This window comes from Oculina patagonica, chromosome 12, assembly GCF_052425735.1.
Source record: "Oculina patagonica isolate OP01 chromosome 12, crgOcupat, whole genome shotgun sequence".
Classification (NCBI taxonomy): domain Eukaryota; kingdom Metazoa; phylum Cnidaria; class Anthozoa; order Scleractinia; family Oculinidae; genus Oculina; species Oculina patagonica.
In genome coordinates, this window is record NC_135769.1 from 24,650,436 (window position 1) to 24,673,093 (window position 22,658).

A 22,658-nucleotide genomic window follows, 5' to 3' on the forward strand; every position below is an offset into this window, starting at 1 on the left:
TGAATTGATTTTCCCAATCAATAATTGATGTTTGACAAAATATATAGCATTGTCAAAGGCGTTTCGATTGTTCATTATCGCGAAGCCGCAAAATAAATTAACTTTCAGTTGATATATATTTAAAAAAATTGATCAAAACCGTCATTCCAGCTTGCTGTTGAACTACAATTAGTCGATCATATTGCAGAGTAATGGCGACAGCAAACTTTTTCTGCAGATGGAAAGCAGAAACATATGTACAACTGGTGTGCTCGGCAGGTTTAAGGGCCTGTTTACAAGCAGGTAGGGTAACCCAAGTGCTAGGGTCACCCTAGCAAGAGGGTTAGAAGATAGCCCGGGTTTACAAGCAAAAAATTCGCAGGTAGGGTAACCCTACTACCCGGGTCAACTTACACCGGTTACGCTTCAGTTAACCTTGTAACATTTTGTCGTAAGAAGCTGTTATTGGAAAATAATTCCGTTCCAGTGCAAAATACGACAAATTGTGAATGAACACGATGTTTCTTGGTCACAATTCGCTGTTTTTGTCGGTATTTTTAAACATATTTAGCTTCTTGGAGCCAAAATAAAGTTGTCCCGGGTAGGCGAGTTATCCCTAGCAGAGCGTTTACAAGGCGCTAGGGTAACCCTAGCGCTCAGCTACATAGGCGTACGGGCAATTTTTTGCCAGGGGGGGCGGTGAGACATTTGCCCAAAAAATTCTCGCAAATTGCCCAAATTTTTACGAAACAGTCGAAAAGAAACGAGGGTCATACGATGAACTAACATAGGCTTACAAATGAAGTGAAAAATTCTTACATAAGAATCTACGACATGAGCTCATAAATAATGAGAACATTATTTACAACATTATGTAGCGAGTGGGGACGAGAAACATTTGGGTTTTTTTTTACTTGGTCTTACTGACACGTCGCCCCATCAGGTGCTGCGGAGGTAAGTTTTCAATCTACGCAACGCACGGAATAATCGTTCTGTAGAACACAATGTAGCAGGTATCACTGCATGGATATGAACCACGTAAGGAAAATCTGAAAACCTTTAAAATAGATCATTCTCTTGCATTGTCTCCAGCATTTCTGAAACAGTCGTGTAGCCTAATCCGCGCACACGAGGAAAACTCGCGCACATTTTCTGCTCAGCTTTCAGAATCTCGCCGTCGATTTTGTAAAATTTAGAAACGCGGAGAAGGTTTTTTTATCAGGTGTTTAACTGTGACAGATATTTGCAGTACAGTGCTCAACAGTAAAACAAAATTACAAATATGTATATACCTAATTGAAAAAAAGGTTGACCTCTTGAAAAGCATAAACCATGAACGATATGACCCGATGGTATTCTGGGTAGACAGCTTTGGTTAGCTCAGTAATATTACTTTTATTGATAATCAAAGTTTTTTCTTTCTTTGAGAGCCTTGGGAGCATGACTAATACAACCGGTCTTATTATCATGCTTATTCTGACAAATACAACAATTATTTTTTCGATTTCCCAGTAAACATTTGGGTCACATCGTTCATGGTTTATGCTTTTCATGGGTCAACCATTCTTCAATCAGGTATATCAACAAATGATCCCCTTCACTATTAACCAGAAGCTCATCAGGTGCTAAGCAACCACTGTCTCATGTGAATTTAACTGGCTTTAACACGCCGACTTCAGGTTAAAATAGAAATTATCTATCTCTTCGAAAAAAATACTTCTTTAAAAACTAGCTTTGCCCAAATTTCTCTTGTTGCCCAAAAAATCTGACTTGCCCAAAATTTGGGGGGGCTGCAGCCCCCCCTGCCCCCCCGGCCCGTACGCCTATGCTCAGCTAGGGTTACCCTAGTGCTAGGGTAACCGTAGCTACCTTGCAAACACGTCGATGAAAAAAAGAAGAAATGCGGGAGCGCTAGGGTAACCCTCCTGATAGGGTAACCCTAGCACTAGGGTTACCCTACCTGCTTGTAAACAGGCCCTAAGTGCTGTATTACACGGCCAGCTGACATTTCTTTCAGTTTTAAACATTTTCCTATCCATAACTTCATTTCTTGGAAATGTTCTGATCTTAGCTGCTTTTCGCAAGGAGTCTTCAGTTCATCCGCCGTCCAAGCTGTTACTTCGTAGCCTTGCAACAACTGATCTCTGTGTTGGTTTTATTTCAGAGCCTCTCTATGTTACCTTTTTGTTGTCTGCAGTCAACGAACATTGGAATGTTTGCCGCTACGTATTCATTGCAGCTTTTGCAATAGGCATTATTTTGTCTGGAATGTCTCTGTACACACTGGCTGTAATAAGCGTGGACAGACTTCTCGCCCTGTTGTTGAGGCTGAGATACACACACGTTGTAACTTTGAAGCCATCCTTCGTGATCGTAGTTACCTTTTGGATTGTGTGCACAGTCTTTTCAACAATGTATTTTTGAATCCCCCAATAACAACTTCAGTGTATAACTGCAAGTATATCACTGTGTCTATAGTATCCTCGATCTTCTCTCACACAAAGATTTTCCTAAACCTCCGTCATCATTAAACTCATTCACAAGACCAAGCTCAACAGCCGAACACTCTGAACATAGCGCGATACAGAAAGGCAGTGTCCACTGCACTGTGGTTGCAACTGACGTTAGTCGCTTGTTATCTACCCTATGGTATAGTCGCGGTTTTATTCACTACTAGTGAACTTTCTTCATTTTTTATTTCGCTTGGTGTTATACAGGCACTTTAGTTTACTTAAACTCGTCATTAAACCCGATTCTTTACTGTTGGAAGATAGACGAAGTGAGACAAGCAGTGAAGGACACAATCAGACAAGTACTTTGCTGTTTATCCAGTTAGCTCCTGCATGTCGACCTAAGCTTATCAAGAACAAACATAAAAGCTATCCTTATTTACATTTTTTAATTACAGCAGAAGATTTTGGCTCCATATTGCTTGAAAAGCGACGAAAATGGGTAAACAGAAAGCAGTAGTCACATTATCTTAGATCATTTCTATTTGGGGAGATGTTGAGAAAATCATAGAACACAAATACAAATTTAGCTTCAGTCTATTTTGTTTATCAAGTGTTAAAATATCGCCAACACTTTCGTTTAAACATCGTCTTTGCAAAAATGACAGCTTATTTTGTATTGAGGAATAAAAACATCTTTTTATCTAAGAAAGGCTTCGAATCATATAGTTGGAACTATAAATTTATATTTAATCCTGATTTCGATGTTTATTTCCTAAATAAAACAGCAAAAAAACAAAAAAACAATTATCGGGAAAGCCATCTGCTCGTAAAGTTGAGTGTTTTTTCTAAATCAATAATTGATGTTTGAAAAATATAAGCATTGTCAAAGGCGTTTCGATTGTTAATAATCACAAAGCCGCGATAGTTATAGAGTTGATGAAATTTGATCAAAACGATCCAGCTTACGGTTGAACTACAGATAATCGATCATATTGCAGAGTAATGGCGACAGCAAACTTTACCGGCGATGGAAAGCAGCAAACATCTAAGCAACTGGTGTGCTCGGCAGGTTTTTCCGCTGGAATACACGGCCACTTTACATTTCTTACAGTTTTTAACGTTTTTTTGTTCATTACTGCATTTCTTGGAAATGCGCTGATCCTAGCTGCGCTTCGCAGGGAGTCTTCACTTCATCCGCCGTCCAAGCTTCTGCTTCGTAGCCTTGCAACAACTGATCTCTTTGTTGGACTTATTGCAGAGCCTTTTTTTCTTACCTTTTTGATATCCGTAGTTAACGAACATTGGGATATTTGCCGCTACGTAACAGTCGCGAATTTCATAATAAACCCCACTTTGTGTGGAGTGTCTCTGTTGACACTGACTGCAATAAGCGTGGACAGACTTCTCGCCCTTTTGTTGGGGCTGAGATACAAACAAGTTGTAACCTTGAAGCGAACCTACGTGATCGTTATTACCGTTTGGGTTGTGTCCACTACCATTTCAGCAATGTACTTTTTGAATCCCTTTATAAACAGTTTGTGTATAATTATAGTAATATCACTGTGTCTAGTAACCTCGATCTTCTCTTACACAAAAATTTTTCTCAAACTCCGCCATCATCAAATTCATTTACAAGACCAAGCTCAACAACCGAACGAACTGAACATAGCGCGATACAGAAAGGCAGTGTCCACTGCACTGTGGTTGCAACTAACCGTTGCCGCTTGTTATCTACCCGGGGGCGTAGTGGAGGCTTTGTTGACTTCAGATGATTATTATCTATCTTCATCTGTTCATCTTGCTTGGTGTTATACACTCACTATAGTTAACTTAAACTCGTCATTAAATCCGATTCTTTACTGTTGGAAGATAGACGAAGTGAGACAAGCAGTGAAGGACACAATCAGACAAGTACTTTGCTGTTCATCTAGTTAGCTATTGTCGACTTATATAATTTTATACTTAAGGGGGTGAGGTGGGGGTAATGTCTTAAATTTCAGCTGAAGCGATGGCTTGAAAGTGTTTGGAGATGAATTATCGCAAACTCGTATTTACTACGTGATTTGCTTAACTTATAAGTTCTGCTTACTCTCAAAATCAAAGAGAGAGAAATAAAAGATAATCACCATTTTGATGTTGTTATTGTTGCGAAGGCACTGTTTCCTTTTTCAGCGAAGGTGCGCAACAGTCATACAGATAACACATTCGTTCCCGGTTCTGTCTCCTTCCATTCTCGTACCTCGAGTACAGTATGGGGCCCAGTTCTTGGCCGGGTCCAGTTCTCGGCCACTTTGTGTTCAACGCGTTTTTTTCACGCCTCAGTTGAATTAAAACAAAAAGTTATTTACATTCAGCGATAGACTGATTCTTGTGCTCTAAGTATCTTGAGTTTGATCTTTCAACTCGCTATAGAAAGCTCACACGTCGAGTTTATGCGAAGGTAGGTGAATTTGTTTTTTTCGAAAACTTGTTTGTTTACGGCTCCTTAAAATTCATGTATGTAGTTAAATTCGTATTTTGTCCGTGAGCCCCTACCAAACGAGCTAATTTTTGGCATGTAAAACTTAGAATAATTCAGCTTTCTGCTTAAGTTAACCTTTTTGTTGAACCGTTGTATATTTTGGTCTTAATGCACTTATCTGCTGCAGCAATAATGAAAGAAAGAAATGTTTTAAAAATAAAGTTCAGTTAAATATCTACGTTTTGAGCTGACTTTTGTCGTTTCTACTATTTCTACAACACCTAACTCTTTCAAGACCTTTTCACTGCAAAATAAACCATCTAAATGCATTGGTCACACAACGTAGTTCTGCGGGTTTGCCAGACCCTGCACATAGGCAAGCAACTAGGCGCGTTAAAAACCTTCTTTTCTAAAGTAAAACAAAGTCTCATAAAATAATTTGGGATCGACATAACATAAATAAGTTTACAGAGTGATTTTTTGACTGTGGAAATTAACTGAGCCTTTTTATACAGAAAATTACGCACAAGCTTTTTGGTGGCCGAAAACTGGGTCCGGGTGGCCGAGAACTGGGCCCACAAACGGAGCTTTTATTTTTATTATTGCTCGGGCAAATTAATTATTGACCGGTCGATAGCTTTACAACAAAAAGCTGAATAATGTAGTTAGCTCTGGGCGAAATTTCAAGTTCCTGCGGTTCTTCTGAGGTAAGAAATACAAGTTTACGTCAAAAGTGGCCGAGAACTGGGCCCCATACTGTATTCGTCCCTTCTGCGCTCGTTTCCTGACCGCTGGTCAATGGGAACGAAGACCCTGGGTACGAGGATGGTCTCCTTTCGATACAAACAGAAAGTTTGACGTTTGAAATGAAATAAAATAAAGGTTGTTTTGGGCTTCCTGAAACTGGTCACTGAAAAATACATCGTTCTTGTCCCCGATAATTCTGTTTCTCGATGATATTATAACAAGCATGGTTTACATAACTAAAAGCATCGCTTTTAGTTATGTAAAAAGTGTTAAAACTTGAGGTTTTCTCACTCACTCACTCACATCGCTACCGGACACTAAATTCCTCATACTTGACAACGACATAGACACGAAAATAAACTTAGCAGCGGCCTGTTTACGCTAAAGATATCGAGAGATTTAAATAAATTTTGGAACTCGGATTGCACTGTTCAAGCGTACAAGTGACCATTACTAGTTAGTGAGCGCTCCTCCGCAGTGGCGGCCCATGGCAAGGTTTTGTCAACAAATCTATGTATGGCTTTTTTTCTTGACGTTGATCTTTGATACATCAAGTCCAAAAGAAGAGCAAATTTCATCTAACATTTTGATAGCAAACTTTGAAAGCTTCGAATTTTTGACGATGTCATGATCACAGATGTTATGAGCAATATACACGATTGGTAATGGATGCGCATGCTGCATTGAAATGTCATCCATTACTTCGTTTCTTAGAGACATGCCTCTGGGCTTCCTTCTCTGCTTCGTTTTGTTCTTTGTCGTCACTTTGTGACTAAGAGTCAGTCAGTACCAACATCAACACTTTACTTTGAGGCCAGGCGTGAAAAGAAACTAGCAACCTGTCGGCTTGTAAGAAACTCGTTGCTATTAAAAAGGCGCTCACCGTTCTTGTCTTAAGCTGTCCTCATACCTCTGGATACCTTTGCTGAATCCAACTTTTGTCTGGTTTGCTTGCCAATCTTGAATTTAGCAATCAAATAGTCTTTTTGCTTGGTTGAAAATCGCGTTCTGCGTGCACTTGAGGACTGGAGGGCCCATCCCATTGGTAGCGATGGTCCAGATGATGATGATGGCGAGAAATCAGAGTCATGTATTTCTGGTACCGCGCTAGCTCCGTGTTTGTGCCTTGACGCGTACCACAACTGAACATGGCTCGGTTAAAACGCGTTTCACGTTCAAGTGCACGGTTGTGCTTTCCAATCTCAAGATCCTCTGGAGTGAGCTATACCCCTGGTAATACTTTATGCATCCTTCTTCTGGACAGAAGACGAGTAAGACGTCAGGAGACGAATAAGAAGTCTGAAGTCTGAAGTCCGAATTCCGAATTCTGAAGTCTGAAGTCTGAAGTCTGAAGTCTGAAGTCTGAAGTCTGAAGTCTGAAGTCTGAAGTCTGAAGTCTGAAGTCTGAAGTCTGAAGTCTGAAGTCTGAAGTCCGAAGTCCGAAGTCTGAAGTCCAAAGTCTGAAGTCCGAAGTCTGAAGTCCGAAGTCCGAAGTCCGAAGTCCGAAGTCTGAAGTGTGAAGTCCCTCCTCGGCTTTCGTAGGGTTATACCTAGTTTACACTTTTGCCAATATTAATTTTACTACGTCAAACCTTTAATAAACTTTTCCCATACACGATTTTAGCTGTCGACGAAAGGCTTCCGTTTGGATGTAAATAATATTCATACCCGGTGAAATGAGCTTCACATAGTGCCGCTATGTCGTGCCGTTAATCGTTTATTTGAGAAGAACTTCGAGTTCCCCAAAAATAGCATAACATAACGCACCCATCGCGTTGCAATGTTATGACAACCAGAGGGAAACGTATCGTTTATTGTGATTGTACTTTACAATACAGTTTCTGCTGAAATAACGTTCTGTGTTTACATCTTCGCCTTAAAAAAATCCACGGCACACGGAGTTTTACTGTTTAGATCTTTGCACTCCTTATTTCTTAACTCTTAAATTTGTATTAGTTTTTAATGGTTCAAGCAGTGTATTGTAAGTATTGTATCAATGTAATAGTATTGTATGTATGAGACAGGTGTTGGGTTTTCAGTGAAACAAACACATGGCACATGTCATGACCGCCTTTTCAGGTAAAATTGATGTCATTGTTTCATTTTGATGTTTATACTAATTTGACAGGCAAACAGCATGAACAGTTTAAATTTCATCAGAAAAATTTATAATATGGAAATCACCGCATAACACCTACAGAAGAGTTCTGGATTAATATTTTGAAAGAAGGCTTAAGGCAGGCAAAGCAAGGCTATCGAGCAACTTATACAGTCTTTTTGTATAGGGTACTTTTTTACGGTGTAATAGTTTTGTCCCCCTGAAGGCAGCGTTGCCGAAACGTCGGAAAAAAGTATTTTGACTACGTCGTAGCATTAACCCTTTTTTTCATTCATACATTTAGCACCTACGCTACCATAATTTTTATCACTCAACTTATTCAGTCGAATCCGTTGATGGTCCTTGATAACAATAATGTGACTAATTTAAAACACTGTCTGTTTAATATTTTATCACAATAATTACAGGATGTCTTAGCTCTTTGTGAAAACGTTGGTGAGAAAAACTTTCAGTACCGTAAAAATGAAGAAGTTATCTTGTGAAGTACATGTGTTGCGATATTTTCCATTGGTCTCCGAGGTTGAAGACTTCCGTTCGACTTACATCGCTAACTGGGTCTTCAACAGTTTTCTATGCTACAACGTCATCGTGCTGAACTTTGTAACAATCCACGCCATAAGGAAAACTTCCTCGCTGCCAAAGACTTTGAGGACATTGCTCCTGAGTCTTGCTGTTTCTGATGTTGGTGTTGGTTTACTGGCCCAACCATTTTACATCTCGCTTCTGGTCAATGGGCTACAAAAAGTAAACCCCAGCTGTAGCACCTACAAGGTTTTTGACATGATGATGGGTCTGTTTCCCATAGCTTCGTTCTTGGGTGTTGTGGCTGTCAGTGTAGACAGATTCTTGGCCATACAGTTTCATCTCAGATATCAGGAACTTGTGACTCACAAGCGTGTTGTTGCTGTGGTGATCTCAGTATGGTTGCTTAGCGTAAGTTCTTCGTTGATAACGTTGTGGCTTCCGTCCGATTTCAAGTTCACAACTGTATGTGTTGGTGGAGTTGTTGGTCTCCTTCTTACAACAATGGTTTACCTCAAAATCTATTTAGTTGTACGACGCCACAAGAATCAGATTCAGACTCTGCAAGTACAGCAAGTGACACAGACTGGTGAAATGGCAAATTTTGCCAGCCTCATTAAATCTGCAGTCGGTATATTCTACGTATTTCTCGTGTTTTGGATTTGTTATTTGCCTTTCTTTATCTCTATGGCTGCCATAAGAATCGACGGCCCAAGCATCGCTTTGAAGAAACTTTTTCTTTTGTCAGTGACTCTTGCATATCTTAATTCATCTTTGAACCCTGTAATTTACTGTTGGAAGATGAGAAAAATTCGCCGCGCTATCATAGACATACTGCGAAACATGCCTTGTCACAGAAAACGTCTAACCGGCCATGGCATTTCACGGTTATCGACATTCAGTGCTGTCGCGACCGAGAACAATCTAAACTCAGTTTGTATTGTCACAAACGAGAGAGCGCAGTAAAACTGGAATTAACATACATTTAAAAAATGATGTTTGTGAGATATATTAGAATGGAAGAGATTCTGTTGGAAGGTTTTGGTTGTTTAGATTAAAATTTAGTTATTTAGATTAAATGTCCGTTGTGTAATCGCATTTAGACCGTTGGTTTGCTGAAGCGCGCACGGGACTGCCGCACGCGATGAATTAATTGCTCACTGTTCTAATTATAACCGGCCGAAGGTTCGCAACGAGAGAATCGGATAGCTTCTTCCTTAGATTCTCTGTCATAATTTTTTTTACTTCAAATTAAAAAGCTATATAACACACAGATATTATACGTGACTGAGGTAGAGTCAAAATGGAAATAAACGCCTTTTATTTACGTTAATTGCCGAGGTCGAGAAATATGTGTTCTGTCTTTCGTTGATTTGTCAAGTTGAGTGCATTGTGGAGATCACCAGATCACTGCTGCAAACTGTACCTGGGAAAGAAGGATGTATGTGCTTTCGTCTATTAAATAGCCAGGGGCGTAGCTAGCCTATAGGCCCGTAGGCCCGGGCCTACAAATTTTTCAACTTACTCGTATTTTTTAAATGTACAGTAGAAAAAATTGAAGGTGATGCACTTTTAAAATGAAAAAGAGAGCAATTTTTAACATATCTTAGCATGTTATGTCTCGCAACTCCCCTTTCCTGATGAGATCATGGCTCATCTAGAAAGTGCAAACCGTGAAACCTTCTGGGTTAGCTAGGTGGCAGGCAAACGCACAACTCCATGCGCTGTTGAAGAAAAGAGCGTTTATTTACGAACCAGCGAAAATAGGTGCAATTAATATTCCTTGTCATGTCATGTTAGAACTATAAGCTGTCGAAATATACGCAGAATCACCAAAAAGTCGGAAGGAGAAAGTATATGGTCTTTATCTCAAAAACCTCCCCGGTGGACCCCCCCCCCCCCCCCCCCCCCAAAAAAAAAAAAAAAAAAAAAAAAAAAACCTAGCGATCGACCAGGCCTACAATTCTTTAAAAGCTGGCTACGCCCCTGATAGCTTCGTAATAGTAATTGGAACGAGTTCGTTAACAACTCGAACTCTGAAGGGAAACGAAAAATAGTTTGAGTTATCGGAGTCGATTTAATATTCAATTTGCCATGTTAATAATTGATATTTTACTGAATTTTAAGTTCTTTAGTATACAGTACAATCCAATTTAAACATATCTTGTCAGAAACTCTAACACGATCACACATTCCTATAAGAGGTTATAAGAGTGGAAATGGCTGTCAACTTCTTAATTCGTTTTTTACAAAATATTTAATACATGATCTGTTCGTTGCTTTAATCAATGGGCATCCGTGGCGAGTTGCAAGAACCTGAGTTTGAGTTAGTGGGGTAAATTTGACCCAAACTTTGATCAAGGGAAACGGAATTCAGTTCGAGTTAGTGGGGTTTTCGAGTTAACCGAGTTCAAGTAAACCCAGTAAAAATGTTTGAAAAGTGGCCTCAAATCAAAGGGAAATAGATGTTAGTTCAAGTTAGCAGGGGTTCGAGTTATACGAGTTCGAGTTACCGGGGTAACATAATTCTATAGAAAGAACCATGAAAAATCGAGACCCAAGCCGATTATAGAAATAAAAGAACGCAATGGAGATAGAGATAGATAGATAGTTTATTAATACTACTTATGTAATGTAAAAATAAAAATAAAAAAAAATAACAAAGAAAGACAGGTTATATATTTTTACCACCTCGGCAATTCAATTAGATTAAAGACACCCCTTTTGAGAATATTCAATTTTAGTTACACAGTTATATATGAAACCTGTGTGCTAGCTGTCTACTTTCGCGGAATAAGAAAATACATCTTATTGCCTTTTCAAGAGAAACTATCCGAATCTATTGTTAGGAGTCCGTGGTTATAGTTAAATCAGTGAACAACAAATTAATCGCGTGCGCCGCGCTTCTGAGCAAACTTCCGGGACCGCGCAGGAAGAATTTGAGTGGGGGGGGGGGGGGGGGTTTAAACCTCGAACGCCGAAGCCTGATCCAACTACTATTGGGGGGGGGGTGGGGGCGCTCTCCAGGGGCATGTTCACGTTCCCCCTGGAAAATTTGAATGTCAATTTCTCTTAGATAACAGAAAATGCATTTGAACTTAAAAATTTAAACGTTCAGCACTTTCTTTTTGTAAAAGTATTGCTTAAAACGACAAAACGCTGGGATAAAGAGACGCTGCTCGACAAAACGTTTGATATAACTAATAACTGACCCTTTAAACCTTTCATCAAGACATGAACCTCTCTCACCATGTTGAAGTACTGGAAACTGAGATATTACTAGAAAAATGAAAACAGAAAAGACAATTTCACTTTTATTGTTGCAAAATGAATTACCTATTGCATGAGCTCGAAAACAAACAGTTTGTAAGGGACGAAAGTAATAGCAGTTACTAATACCAAAATAGACTCGCCTTTAACTTAGATACATTAAAAACAAGTAAATGCGGACAATTGTCTTAAAGTTTTTCAATTATATCAAAAAATGCTTGGCTACTACAGGATCGTGCTCTTTATTAAAAACTGGCTTTTTAAGGGCGAATGGATGTCTCATGAAAAAGGCCAGTTTCATTATTGGTCAGTTTCGATCTGAACAAATTGGTTAATTATAAGACACTACGTTATCCAGAAACGTAATATTTTCAGATTTTTTTTTAATTCATTACAATTTTTTCATGTTACTGTAAAAAGTGTGTGTGTGTGTGTGTGTGTGTGTGTGGGGGGGGGGGGGGCTAAAGCCCCCCTAGCCCCTCCCTCTCCACGGTCCCTGTGATTACAGGGAGTAATAGATTCATTGATCCACTTTTCAAGATAAGTGCATAGTAAAGATCACCAAATCACTGAGATCACCAAATGCTGCGAACTGTACCTGGAAAAAAAGGATGTAGCAAAGGTAAGTCCAATCGGTTGTACAAACAGCAGGAAAAAGCGAAAGTAGCGCATCTAAGTGCAGATGATTGACGTCCGAATGGCGTAGGTGTCGAATTACAAAATTGTAGTAAATAATGTAGATTTCAAGCTCGGTGATAAATAGTGGAGATATTATTCTACATGACACGAGCGTGGGACAAAGAAAAAAATCTGAGTCCCCGACGGGAATCGAACCCATGGCTTCCCAGATACCGGTTGGGCGCTCTAACCAACTGAGCTACGAGAGACTCGCTGTGAGCTGGGCCATTTACTAGGTTAATAAGTGACACGCGTGTCACGCCGTGGTCGAAATCTTGTGAAAAGATATGGCATCATCTTTACGTGCCTGTCTTTTCGCGCACGTGCAGTACACATTGAAGTCGCGTTATAGCAAGGAGGGGCCAAGTCAAGGAGATGCGTTCGGCACCATCTTCACAGGTGGCGAGAAAGAGCTCCGCGAATAAATCAATGCCTGGAACCAGGAGAAAATCCGCGAAGAATTTAAGCAAAGAAATATCAAGTGGACCCGGACGGCTAAAGGTTCGATGCGGCGCTTTATAAACTGCTGCAAAATAATGTTGGAGGAAATCTAATCAAAAGCCTCTACTACAATTCTGCCGGTTCTATAAGGATTGGCAATAACCAAACGCGATCTTTTCAATACGCAAGAGGTGTACGGCAAGGCTGCATTCTGAGTCCACTTCTTCTTAGGGACCTGTCATTATTTAGTGGGGTGGGGGGGCGGCACTATATTTGGGGGGAGGGTCACTACATTATAAGCGCCAGTTTGGGGAGGGCCATTTCTTTATAAACTGTATTTAGGGGAGGGCTCTGACTTTTTTTAAGCGTAAAACTCTAAAAAGTGTCTCAAATGATTTTTAAATCAAGTTCTTAATTTTGAAACTGATGTTCGCCCTTTCTTGTGATGTCAGAACAATGGCGTTGACTAAAGATTCAAGTCAATATTCAAGTTTGGCCAGTAATGTACTTTTCTCTTTTCAAAGCTGTATTTGGACTTTGCTTTACCTCTTTTCCTTAACTACATATTGTCTTTTGCCATCGGCTAGAGACGAACATTTTTTTAATAGTGCCTATTTTACTTGTAAGTTGCAAGAGGTATTGAATGTTTAGTTTTAACAGGTGTTTTTCACTGGTAAAAATTGATGACTTTTCATTATTTTTGACAGTTTTGAGTAAATTTCTTGTGATTTTAGAAGACGTTAAATAAAATTTTTTCCTGGGGAAGCATAACCCCCAGACCCCCCTCAACTTGCTTGTGTCATGTGAAACAGTTGTTTAAGTCAAGGCTGCTCTGGCCTAACGCATTAAGCTTGAGTCTTATGCAATCAGATGCAATCTACATTCATTTAAAGCAATTATTTCCAGCATGAAATAATTCTTAATGAAACAGTTCATTTTGAAGCCAGGGAGTTAAAGTACACTTAATCAATGATCGTCCGGAAACAAGTATATCGCTACCTTTTAGCTTCATTTTGTTACCTACTTTTAATAGCTAGAAACAACAGTGATCTAAATGGCGTTCTGGAAGGGCAATATTGTTGCTCTGAATCGCGGAAAGCAGATCTAGGAGGAATCTATATTGCGCAAAATTTTCTGGGGAAAGAATACAAAGCCACCCAAGAGTGCGCGCAGCTCCGCTTATTCCAAAGCTCACCCTTACGCCCATTTTAATTAGAAAGGTCTGAGGTAGTGAACACCAATAGCAAATCATAGGAAACAAACAAAAAAATGACGCAGCAAAATATAATGAACTGCAAACCAATTGTTTTTATAACATCAAAAAGCTGTTCATGTATGTGTACATTCAAAGGAGAGGGTCACAATTTTTTAGACGCCAATTTAGGGAGGGTCCCAATTTTTTAAGCTCCAGTTTGGGGGAGGGTCACAATTTTTGAGCCCACTTCTTCGAAGATTTAACGGCCCTCCCCCCCTGATAAATAATGACCGGTCCCTTAACCAATACATTTACGAGTTGCCTTTCTCTTTCGACAATTTTCTACTCACTCTTTCATATGCAGATGACTTGATTATACTATCACGATCAAAAACAGGGCTGCAAAATTGTCTCAATACCTTAGCCCAGTACTGTACATCGTCAGACATCGTGGATGTTACAGATCAATCCTAAGAAAACTAAAATAATGGTTTTTCGAAAAAGGCGCAAAAAAATACAACTGTAACTTTTATATTGGCAAAGAAAAGATTGACACTATTCAGAATTATACTTATCTAGGAACGCGAATTTCTTCATCTGGAAATTTCACACTGTCGCTAGATCACTTGAGAGAAAAGGCTCTTCATGCTCTTTTTGCTTTAAGACGGCACGTTGACTTTAGCAGTTTAAAACCCTCTCTTGCTTGCAAAATTTTTGACACGATGATTTCACCCATTTTGACTTAAAATAGCTAAGCCTGGGGTGTCTTTGCTAAATCAGATTTCAAGTCTTGGGACACTTCACCAATTGAAAAAAGTCACTTACAATTTTGCAAACGCTACTTACAAGTTAATAACAAGGCATCTAATATTGCATACCGAGCTGAAATGGGTCGATTCCCTTTAACCTTTGATATAAATAATAAACGAATTCTTAAGTACATAAGTTATCTTCAAAATAAAGATCAAAACTCTCTCGCCGTGCAATCACTGATAATGTCAATAGATCTCCACTGTAATGGTAAAAAATAGGTCACCAAGGGTGACATGAGTCTAATGCCGTATGGCATAGTGATACAGATTGCGCGGTTTTCGTAAGCCGGTTAAAATTGGTTAGAGGTTTGTGTTCGGGAGTTTAATTTAAAATGCTTATAGCAAGCTAGGGGCATCGTGGATGATTATGGATGAAAACGAAACAGTCATAAATGTTATATGCTTCACAAAATTTAAAGTATGAACAGGAGTTGATGTTACTTCTTCCGTATTGTCCGTAAAAGCAGAAACGATTAAACATTTGGACAAGATTGCGTGACGATTTACAAAAAGCATGTTCATTACAACAAGGGTTGAAGAACTTCACATCGTTTTCTTTCAGATTTTTCACCATTTTGATGATGACTCTTGAAACAGATTTTGCAATAAAAGCACTTGAAATAGTGACTGTTACTCCATTGTACTGTAAGCACTTAGTGACAGATTTTCCTAAAAACGGGTGTAAATGCTCACGTCAATATAATGATGACCTTTTGAACGCTGGAAACTAGGCAATTATTATCGAGCTACCATACACAGGAGCGAAGACTGTTTATCATGATGTACAAATTTCGCGAATCATCACTTCCATATCAATGTAACCATTTTATGATTTTTCTAGCTGTAAGAAGAACTTAAGATCTCTGAGAGTCGTAAAAGCATGAAATTCGATTTCAGTGTATGGCAAAGGCCGGGACAGTGTAATACTGCAAAGCGGCCAAACAAACGCATTTTGATTTAGTCGCGTAACTTGATTTACATTTATCCATGTACATCTTTTATTTTTGAAGGTTTTTGTTTGCACTGCAAAAAAAAAATTGGTCAAAATTCGAATGACTTAAATACAAAAACCGAGGTAAAGTTTTCTATTTTTTAAAACAAAATAAATATTTGGTCGCATTGTGTAAATAAACGCGAGTCGCCGTCGAAATATTTTTTCTCAAAGACGTCTTGCTTTTTAAGCAAGACGAAAACACAAGTGCTTAACTGAACTGAAAACGAAGATTTATTTTCACAAAAAGCTTACAAATGTCTTAACTGGAAAATTATTTCGTCCTGTTCAAGTGTTGAATAATCGTGACTTGAGAAAGAACTTTTAATTATGCGTGGGAACACGTGTCGCTGATTGGCTGTTTTTAATTGAAACTAATCGTGCGTGTCCGTACGGAGTCCGTTCTTGCAGCTGATCATTGTTTTCTACATTACAGCGAACGATTATCGATCCCGAACCATTCCCTTGGGATTGCTAACAGCTTTTTTCATATAACAAAGAGTCTAATGCGCATGCGCAAAGCGCACGCAAGCATTAGACTCAAAAAGCTTTTATTCCAATCTTAAAAAAGATCCTTAATTATTATGACATTTCCTTTAACTTTAATCATGACACTTTAGATGTCACTAAGATAACGTAAATTGTAGATCAAATGAAAAAGAAATATATTGCCTATTGGAAACATTCCCTTTGTAATTCGCAAAAACCAGAATTTTTTAATACTTTTAAAGACAGTTATACACCCTCACCTTATTTAGATTTGACTAGAAAAAATCCTAATCGAAAAACGCTTGTGAACCTCAGAATAAGTAATCACAAACTCCTGATTGAAACAGGAAGATATAACAATATCCCCAGAAGTGACAGACTTTGCACTATTTGTGGGCATAATGTTGAAGATGAAACCCATTTTCTATTTCATTGTCCAAGATATTCATCAATTAGAGACATCTTTTTCAGTAAAATAGATCATATAATTTCGAATCCCAAGAAGTTATCAATTTCAACCTTGATTGTGCAATTAATGAACTCCACTGGCTATTATTATTTATTTTTTTTAATTTATTTATTTTTTTTATTTTATTATTTGCAAGTACTTACAACATTAAACATACAACATTACGATGATTACAAAATATAGATCACTAACTTTACAAAAGGAGCTACTTTACAGTACAGCTTAAAAAGTGTGGAAAAATAGTTACAAAAATTACACTACTTTATGAAATCAATACTATTAACATTACAACACTTAGGCTAACATTACAACACTTAGGCTAACAATGTAAAAAGAAATAACAAATAACATTGCCTATAATTGTTACCAGAAAGAAAAATGAACGATGTAGCGAGAGACAAAAACAAAAGGAAACTAAATGTTTTGTAAAAAATTCCATTTCTTGATATAGTTATCGTATTTACCGGATTTGATAGCAATATGTTTTTCTAACGATAGTTTGTCGCGAACGAGGGATATGTACTCGTTAAACTGAAATTTATTTTTTTGGCCGGTGTTAAGGTATAAAAAGTATTTTCCTAATATAATAAGATGGTTTAGGGCTAAACAACCACGAGGAGAGTCCAATATACCATATAAGACATCTAAATTCGAAAGATGGACTCCTTTTCTACTATGAATATTGTACCAATCTTGAAAATCTACCCAGAAAGTTTTTGCTTGAGTGCACTCTATAAAAAGGTGCCAGATGGTATGGATTTCGGTAGGGCAAAAAGGACAAGTTGGGGAGTCAACTTTCTTCATCTTATGTAATAAGCTATTCGTAGGTAGGATGCGATGGATGATCTTGTACTGGAACATAATCATTTTGGTTTCTTTTGTAACGTTAAAAGGTAAAAGATAAACCTTACACAGATTTTTCTTTTCTACCCCATATTCAATAAGTTTCCTTTCTACTGTGGGGGGAGATAACTTTACTAGGGATAACAGTTTTTCATAGAGAGTTTTACAACTCAACGATTCGCTTATTGAATCAAGGGGTTTAATGGGTAGTTGGTTGTTAGAGTTTAAAAGCTTTTTCCACGAGCGAGGGAAAGCAGAAATGATGCTGTAATACTGTAGAAAATTAAACTTAGTCTTGAATTTTTCGCAAAGAGAATTAAAAGATAGAAAGCGATTTTTTTCTGTGTTAAGCAAGTCTGATATGTGCGTGACTCCAGCCTGATGCCAATGTGGAAAATAAATCGATTTTTTATTAACAATCAGAAACCTGTTGTTCCAGATTACTTGCTCTAGTACCTCAGATTTATTTTGAGGATCGGTCGCAGTGATTTTCTGCCAATGGGCTATGATGTCTTTGTAAAATCTTGGGAGGCGTTCACTTAGGCAAAGAAGCTTACAGTCATAGTTACACTGAAATAAGAAAGTGCCACCGACGTTGGCATGGAAAGAGGTTGGGATATATTTCCATGGAGCGTCGTGGTCTGAACATAGGCGGTTTACCCAGTTTAATTTTAGAGCTTTGTCAAAAATGGCGAAATCTTTCATTTCTAAGCCACCTTCTTTTTTAGATTTTATCAGAGTCGACTTTTTGATTTTCGCAGGTTTGTGGCTCCATACAAAGTCGAAAGTCATTCTATTCACTTCTTCAGCGAATCGTTGTGGCGTTTCCATGGAGCTGCAGATGAATATGACTTTTGAAAGGGCTAGAGTTTTAACAATGTTTATTCTTCCATAAACAGAGATATCCCTTTGAGACCAAAAGTTTAAAGTCTTCTGTAATTTTGACAGCTTGTCGAAGAAGTTTCTCTGGTCTGACAGATTGTCATCGTACGAGAAGTGTGTACCTAGAGCATAGACAGGTTCATCTGTCATTTGAAGATTTGAAATTTTGTCTTTTCTATGACTATTATATAAATATGCAAATAGTGCAGTTTATATCGTCCTGTATTGAAATGAGAGACAAATTATTATCAAATTCTTGATCACTGATTATTTGATTAGTTTTGTTTACTGACTTTTTATTGTAATTATTACTATTATATATTACCTTAAGCTTTTGCAATACTGTATTGTTTTTTGGGCAAAATAAAAACTCGAAAGCTTTTTTGCCAATTCTTTCATTGCCAACCCACACCCACAGCGATCATTATCAGGACAGCAAACACCATGCCAGTCAAATCTGACGCGTCCAAAAGACAGTTTAGACACTGTGATTTGAACTTACTTTTATTTTTTTTCCAATAATGACTCACTTTATTTAAACCCTCCTGCCATACCACGGCTGTTTAATGTGATGGGCGATTTCTCTGACAAGACATGTTCCGCAGTATGTCTATAACAGCGCGTCAAATGTTTCTCATCTTCCAGCAATAAATTACAGGGTTTAAGAATGAGTTAAGAAATACAAAACTATTGGAGAAAAGAAAAGATCTCTTCAAAGCGATACTAGGGCTGCTGGCAGTTTTATTGGCGGTCAAACAGATAATATATAGATTTAGGCACGCCTAAAAGCGGAGCTCCCCATTTATCTGATTTTCACTGGAGCTTACAATGTTTTCATTCTAGTAAATAAGCGTCCAAAGTACTAATGTTTATGGCGGTTTATAGGTTCAAGACAAATTTAAATAGCTCACGGTTAAACCAAATGTCAGCAGTACGACATAAATAATAATCTTAAAGCGGGGCAAAATCATTACTCATGGCACGAAAAATTACTTTAGAGTACAGTAAATTATCTGCTTTCTAGCAATAGAAAATAGTAGAAAAATTTTCATTGTCATGCTGCACCTCTATGGCACACGCGGGATACTAAGATATGGGGCGAAAATAATTTCCGCGCATGCGAAGAAGTGCAGCATGCTGGAGGTTTCCGTCGCTGAGGGGAGGAGGGAGGGACAAAAAAGGAGTCCTCTAAAGAAACCTTTCGGGGCATGAACGCAAATGAGAACGATCTCAAGTCGGGAGGGCGTATAAATACTAAAATAAATACCCAGGGGAATAACGAATGTCTCAGGAGTGGAAATGTGCTAATTTATGTAGCGCGTGAGGCCATTTTGGTGCGAACATACCAATGAAAATAGTAGAAAAATTTTCATTGTCATGCTGCACCTCTATGGCACACGCGGGATACTAAGATATGGGGCGAAAATAATTTCTTACCCAAGCACAAATCGCTGCTGATAGGCCAACATACCCCGAAAAAACCCACATTCCTCCCAATCTCAGACGCTCAACTCTTGAAAGGTGTTGTTTTATTATCAATACATCAAGGGAACGCGAGGGATAACCCCTCAAGATTATTACGAGCACGGAACTCAGCCCCTAGCGATTCTGCATGACAAACATTATTCGTCCCTTTGACTGAGCCTTGAGCGAGAAGAGAAGCTGGAAGAGACAGATCCATGACTTTCGGTACTTGGGAATAATATTGTGCTGTTTGAATGCTTTTCCAACCGACATGTCTAGCTACTTGATCATCTGACGCCCCAAGAAGGGACAGGGTTATGGAACAGCCACTCCTAAAACTGTGCATAGTTTCACCCTCATTAATATTAAGAGCCGTAAGGTGGAGGCGCAGACGGTTAGCTACAGTTGATCCCACGAAAGGCTTGGAAGATACGCCGCCCTCCGGTTCGGTAGCGCGGAACAAAAAGCCTTCTCGAAGATTGATGTTCATAAGATCAGCCAACTTGACGTACGTGGAGAGATTTATGACGGGGCAAACCACACCGTCATGGGGACATGCTTTAACAGCGAAAACATTAGAGTCTTTTCCGCGGAGCGATTTTCCAAACTTGTGATGAAACAATAAACCTTGCTTATCAGGGAGTAGGAGAACCTCTTTAGCATAAACACGACCAAGATCAGAAGCTCTGTCACCAGAGTAGAAATCCAGACAGAAGAAAGCTAAATCACGACTGACGATGTATCTTTCAAGCGGGGATATAGATGGTAAAAATGCTCGGTTGCGAAGATAAGTACACAGTTTAATGAACTTGTCGAAGAAAAATGGCACGGCTTGGCGAGGAGAAACCCTTGCTTTTGCTTGTTCCTCGGAGATGGAGGTCAGGTATTCTTTGACGGACGGATGAGCCGCAGGGTTACCAGGGGATATCCCCGACCAATCGCCTGATCGGCCAATGGAATTAAAAATGGATCGCAATTTTCCAATCGTGCTATCAACCGTACCAGGGGCCAATCTGGAGGGGCAGCTACATTTCTGTTTGGAATGAGAGCCGAACTTAGGACAGCTTGGTGTGTGAATCTTGGTCTTCCCCTTAGAATCTTTCAACACGAGAAATCTAATGACGTCTCTTGGGGAGGCAGAGGTAAGGGTCTTGGGGCTTGGAAGGGAGGACAGAAAGGACTCTAGTTCTAACTGCAATCTGCACTTCTGTTTTTCATAAGGTTTGGCAGCTCTGACTGATTGAAGTGAGGAGATTCTCCGATCGATGGCAGGCAGATCAAGAGGAACTCTGGAGGTACTAGTAGAACACGAAATTGGAGCGGCTTGATACCCACAATATTGGCAGAAGTTAAAGCCAAAGTCATTGGCGTAACAGCAATCAGGGCACGAGGAGGCAGGTTTCCAAATGCGTGGAACACTTGCGAAGGACTAAGGTGAGGTAAAAGAAATGCAAAGACGAATGGACTTAAAAGCTTTTATAAACCAATACAAAACAGATAACTAATATAAAACGAAATAACCAGGGCCAAAGTTCGGAGTGTAAGTCGAATACAAAGTATTGTTCTTAAATGTACCAAAGTTCAAACTGGGCAAATACGGAAAGCCCACAAATCCCATTGAAGTGGTCTAGTTTCCATGCTGGTGTTGGAGCAAGACGGGAAAAGCAAAATGTTACGATCCCCTTTAGACCCAAGCTTGAATGAGGCTATGCATGAAGAAACGATAAGCGGCCACCAATACTTTCTGGGACGAAGGTCGGGTACAACGATGGTGTAAGGACAGCCCTGAGTGGCGAGAAATCTAATCAGGGGGCCAACAAGCACAAAGGGAGGAAACACATATGCGTTGAATGATGGAACCATTACTTGTGAGAAAACATTTACCCCAAGCGCCTGCGGCGAGGATGACGGTGCGAAGAAGGGAAGCGCTCGACCAGATAGGTCTTTCTGGACATTATCGGAAGTAGCCATAAGGTCGATGGTGTGCGGACCGAATGCTCGCTGAATGGATTGCCAAGATGCTGGGCTCAGCATGCATTCCCGATCTAAGGGAATGCGGGATGGAGAATCAGCTGGATTTTCTTGAGAAGGGACAAAGTGTAAGATGACGTGCAAATTAGCAGATAACGCCAAGTGGAAGACTTCTTTAAGAACGTTGTTGATGTGGGAATTGCGAGAACCATCTTTTTTCCAGCAAGCAACCAGGGGAGCACTATCCACAAAGCAATCAACCCTAGCGTTTGAGATCAGATGAGCCACTCTTCGCAAAACAAACAAGAGAGCCAGAGCTTCCTTAACAACGATGGGAAGATCAATCTCAGTAAGTTCCCAGTGACCATTAAATTCTTGTTGAGGTTGGCCAGGCAAGCGCAGGACACCGCCCCAACCAGAGCCTGAAGCATCAGAGAAAGCATTTAATTGAAAATGTTTCTCATCTTTCCATGGCAAGAAACCGGACCAGGAATCCAGGAAACGCCAGTGTTCAAACTCTTTCCTTAAGTCGTGTGAAACAGGGATTGCTCTTGGAGACTTGAGTGCCTTTGACATAGCGTGACAGGCCACGCGAGAATATAACCTGGCGGCAGGGACGACGAGAGTGAATGAATTTATCTTGCCAACAAACTTTTGCAGGGATTTCAGAGATACCGTCTTGTGGCTAAGTAAATCCTCTCTGAGGGAAGCAAATTTAACTTTCTTATCGAGGGGCATCAAAAACGCGGTTTTAATAGAGTCAATGACATAACCAAGAAAGATCGGCGTTTGTGTAGGGATAAGGGACGACTTTTTAAGGCCAATAAAGTAGCCGAGATCGATGAGGATGTAACAAGCGATATAAAGGGCTG

General features: G+C 39.4%; 2 protein-coding genes and 1 pseudogene across 2 annotated transcripts; all 3 read left to right on the forward strand.

Annotated features, from left to right (window-relative positions):
• Positions 1–191: 191 nt before the first annotated feature.
• Positions 192–3,081, forward strand: LOC144633508 (melanocortin receptor 5-like; annotated as a pseudogene).
• A 220-nt stretch (positions 3,082–3,301) lies between these two features.
• LOC144632876 (beta-4C adrenergic receptor-like) lies at positions 3,302–4,462 on the forward strand. Its single transcript, XM_078491630.1, has one exon. The coding sequence runs from the start codon at positions 3,435–3,437 to the stop codon at positions 4,365–4,367; it is 933 nt and encodes a 310-aa protein (XP_078347756.1). The 5' UTR covers positions 3,302–3,434; the 3' UTR covers positions 4,368–4,462.
• Positions 4,463–8,191: 3,729 nt separating this feature from the next.
• On the forward strand, positions 8,192–9,290 carry LOC144633941 (melanocyte-stimulating hormone receptor-like). Its single transcript, XM_078492870.1, has one exon. It carries the CDS (start codon positions 8,222–8,224, stop codon positions 9,245–9,247), a length of 1,026 nt encoding a protein of 341 aa, XP_078348996.1. The 5' UTR covers positions 8,192–8,221; the 3' UTR covers positions 9,248–9,290.
• The last annotated feature ends 13,368 nt before the right edge of the window (positions 9,291–22,658 follow it).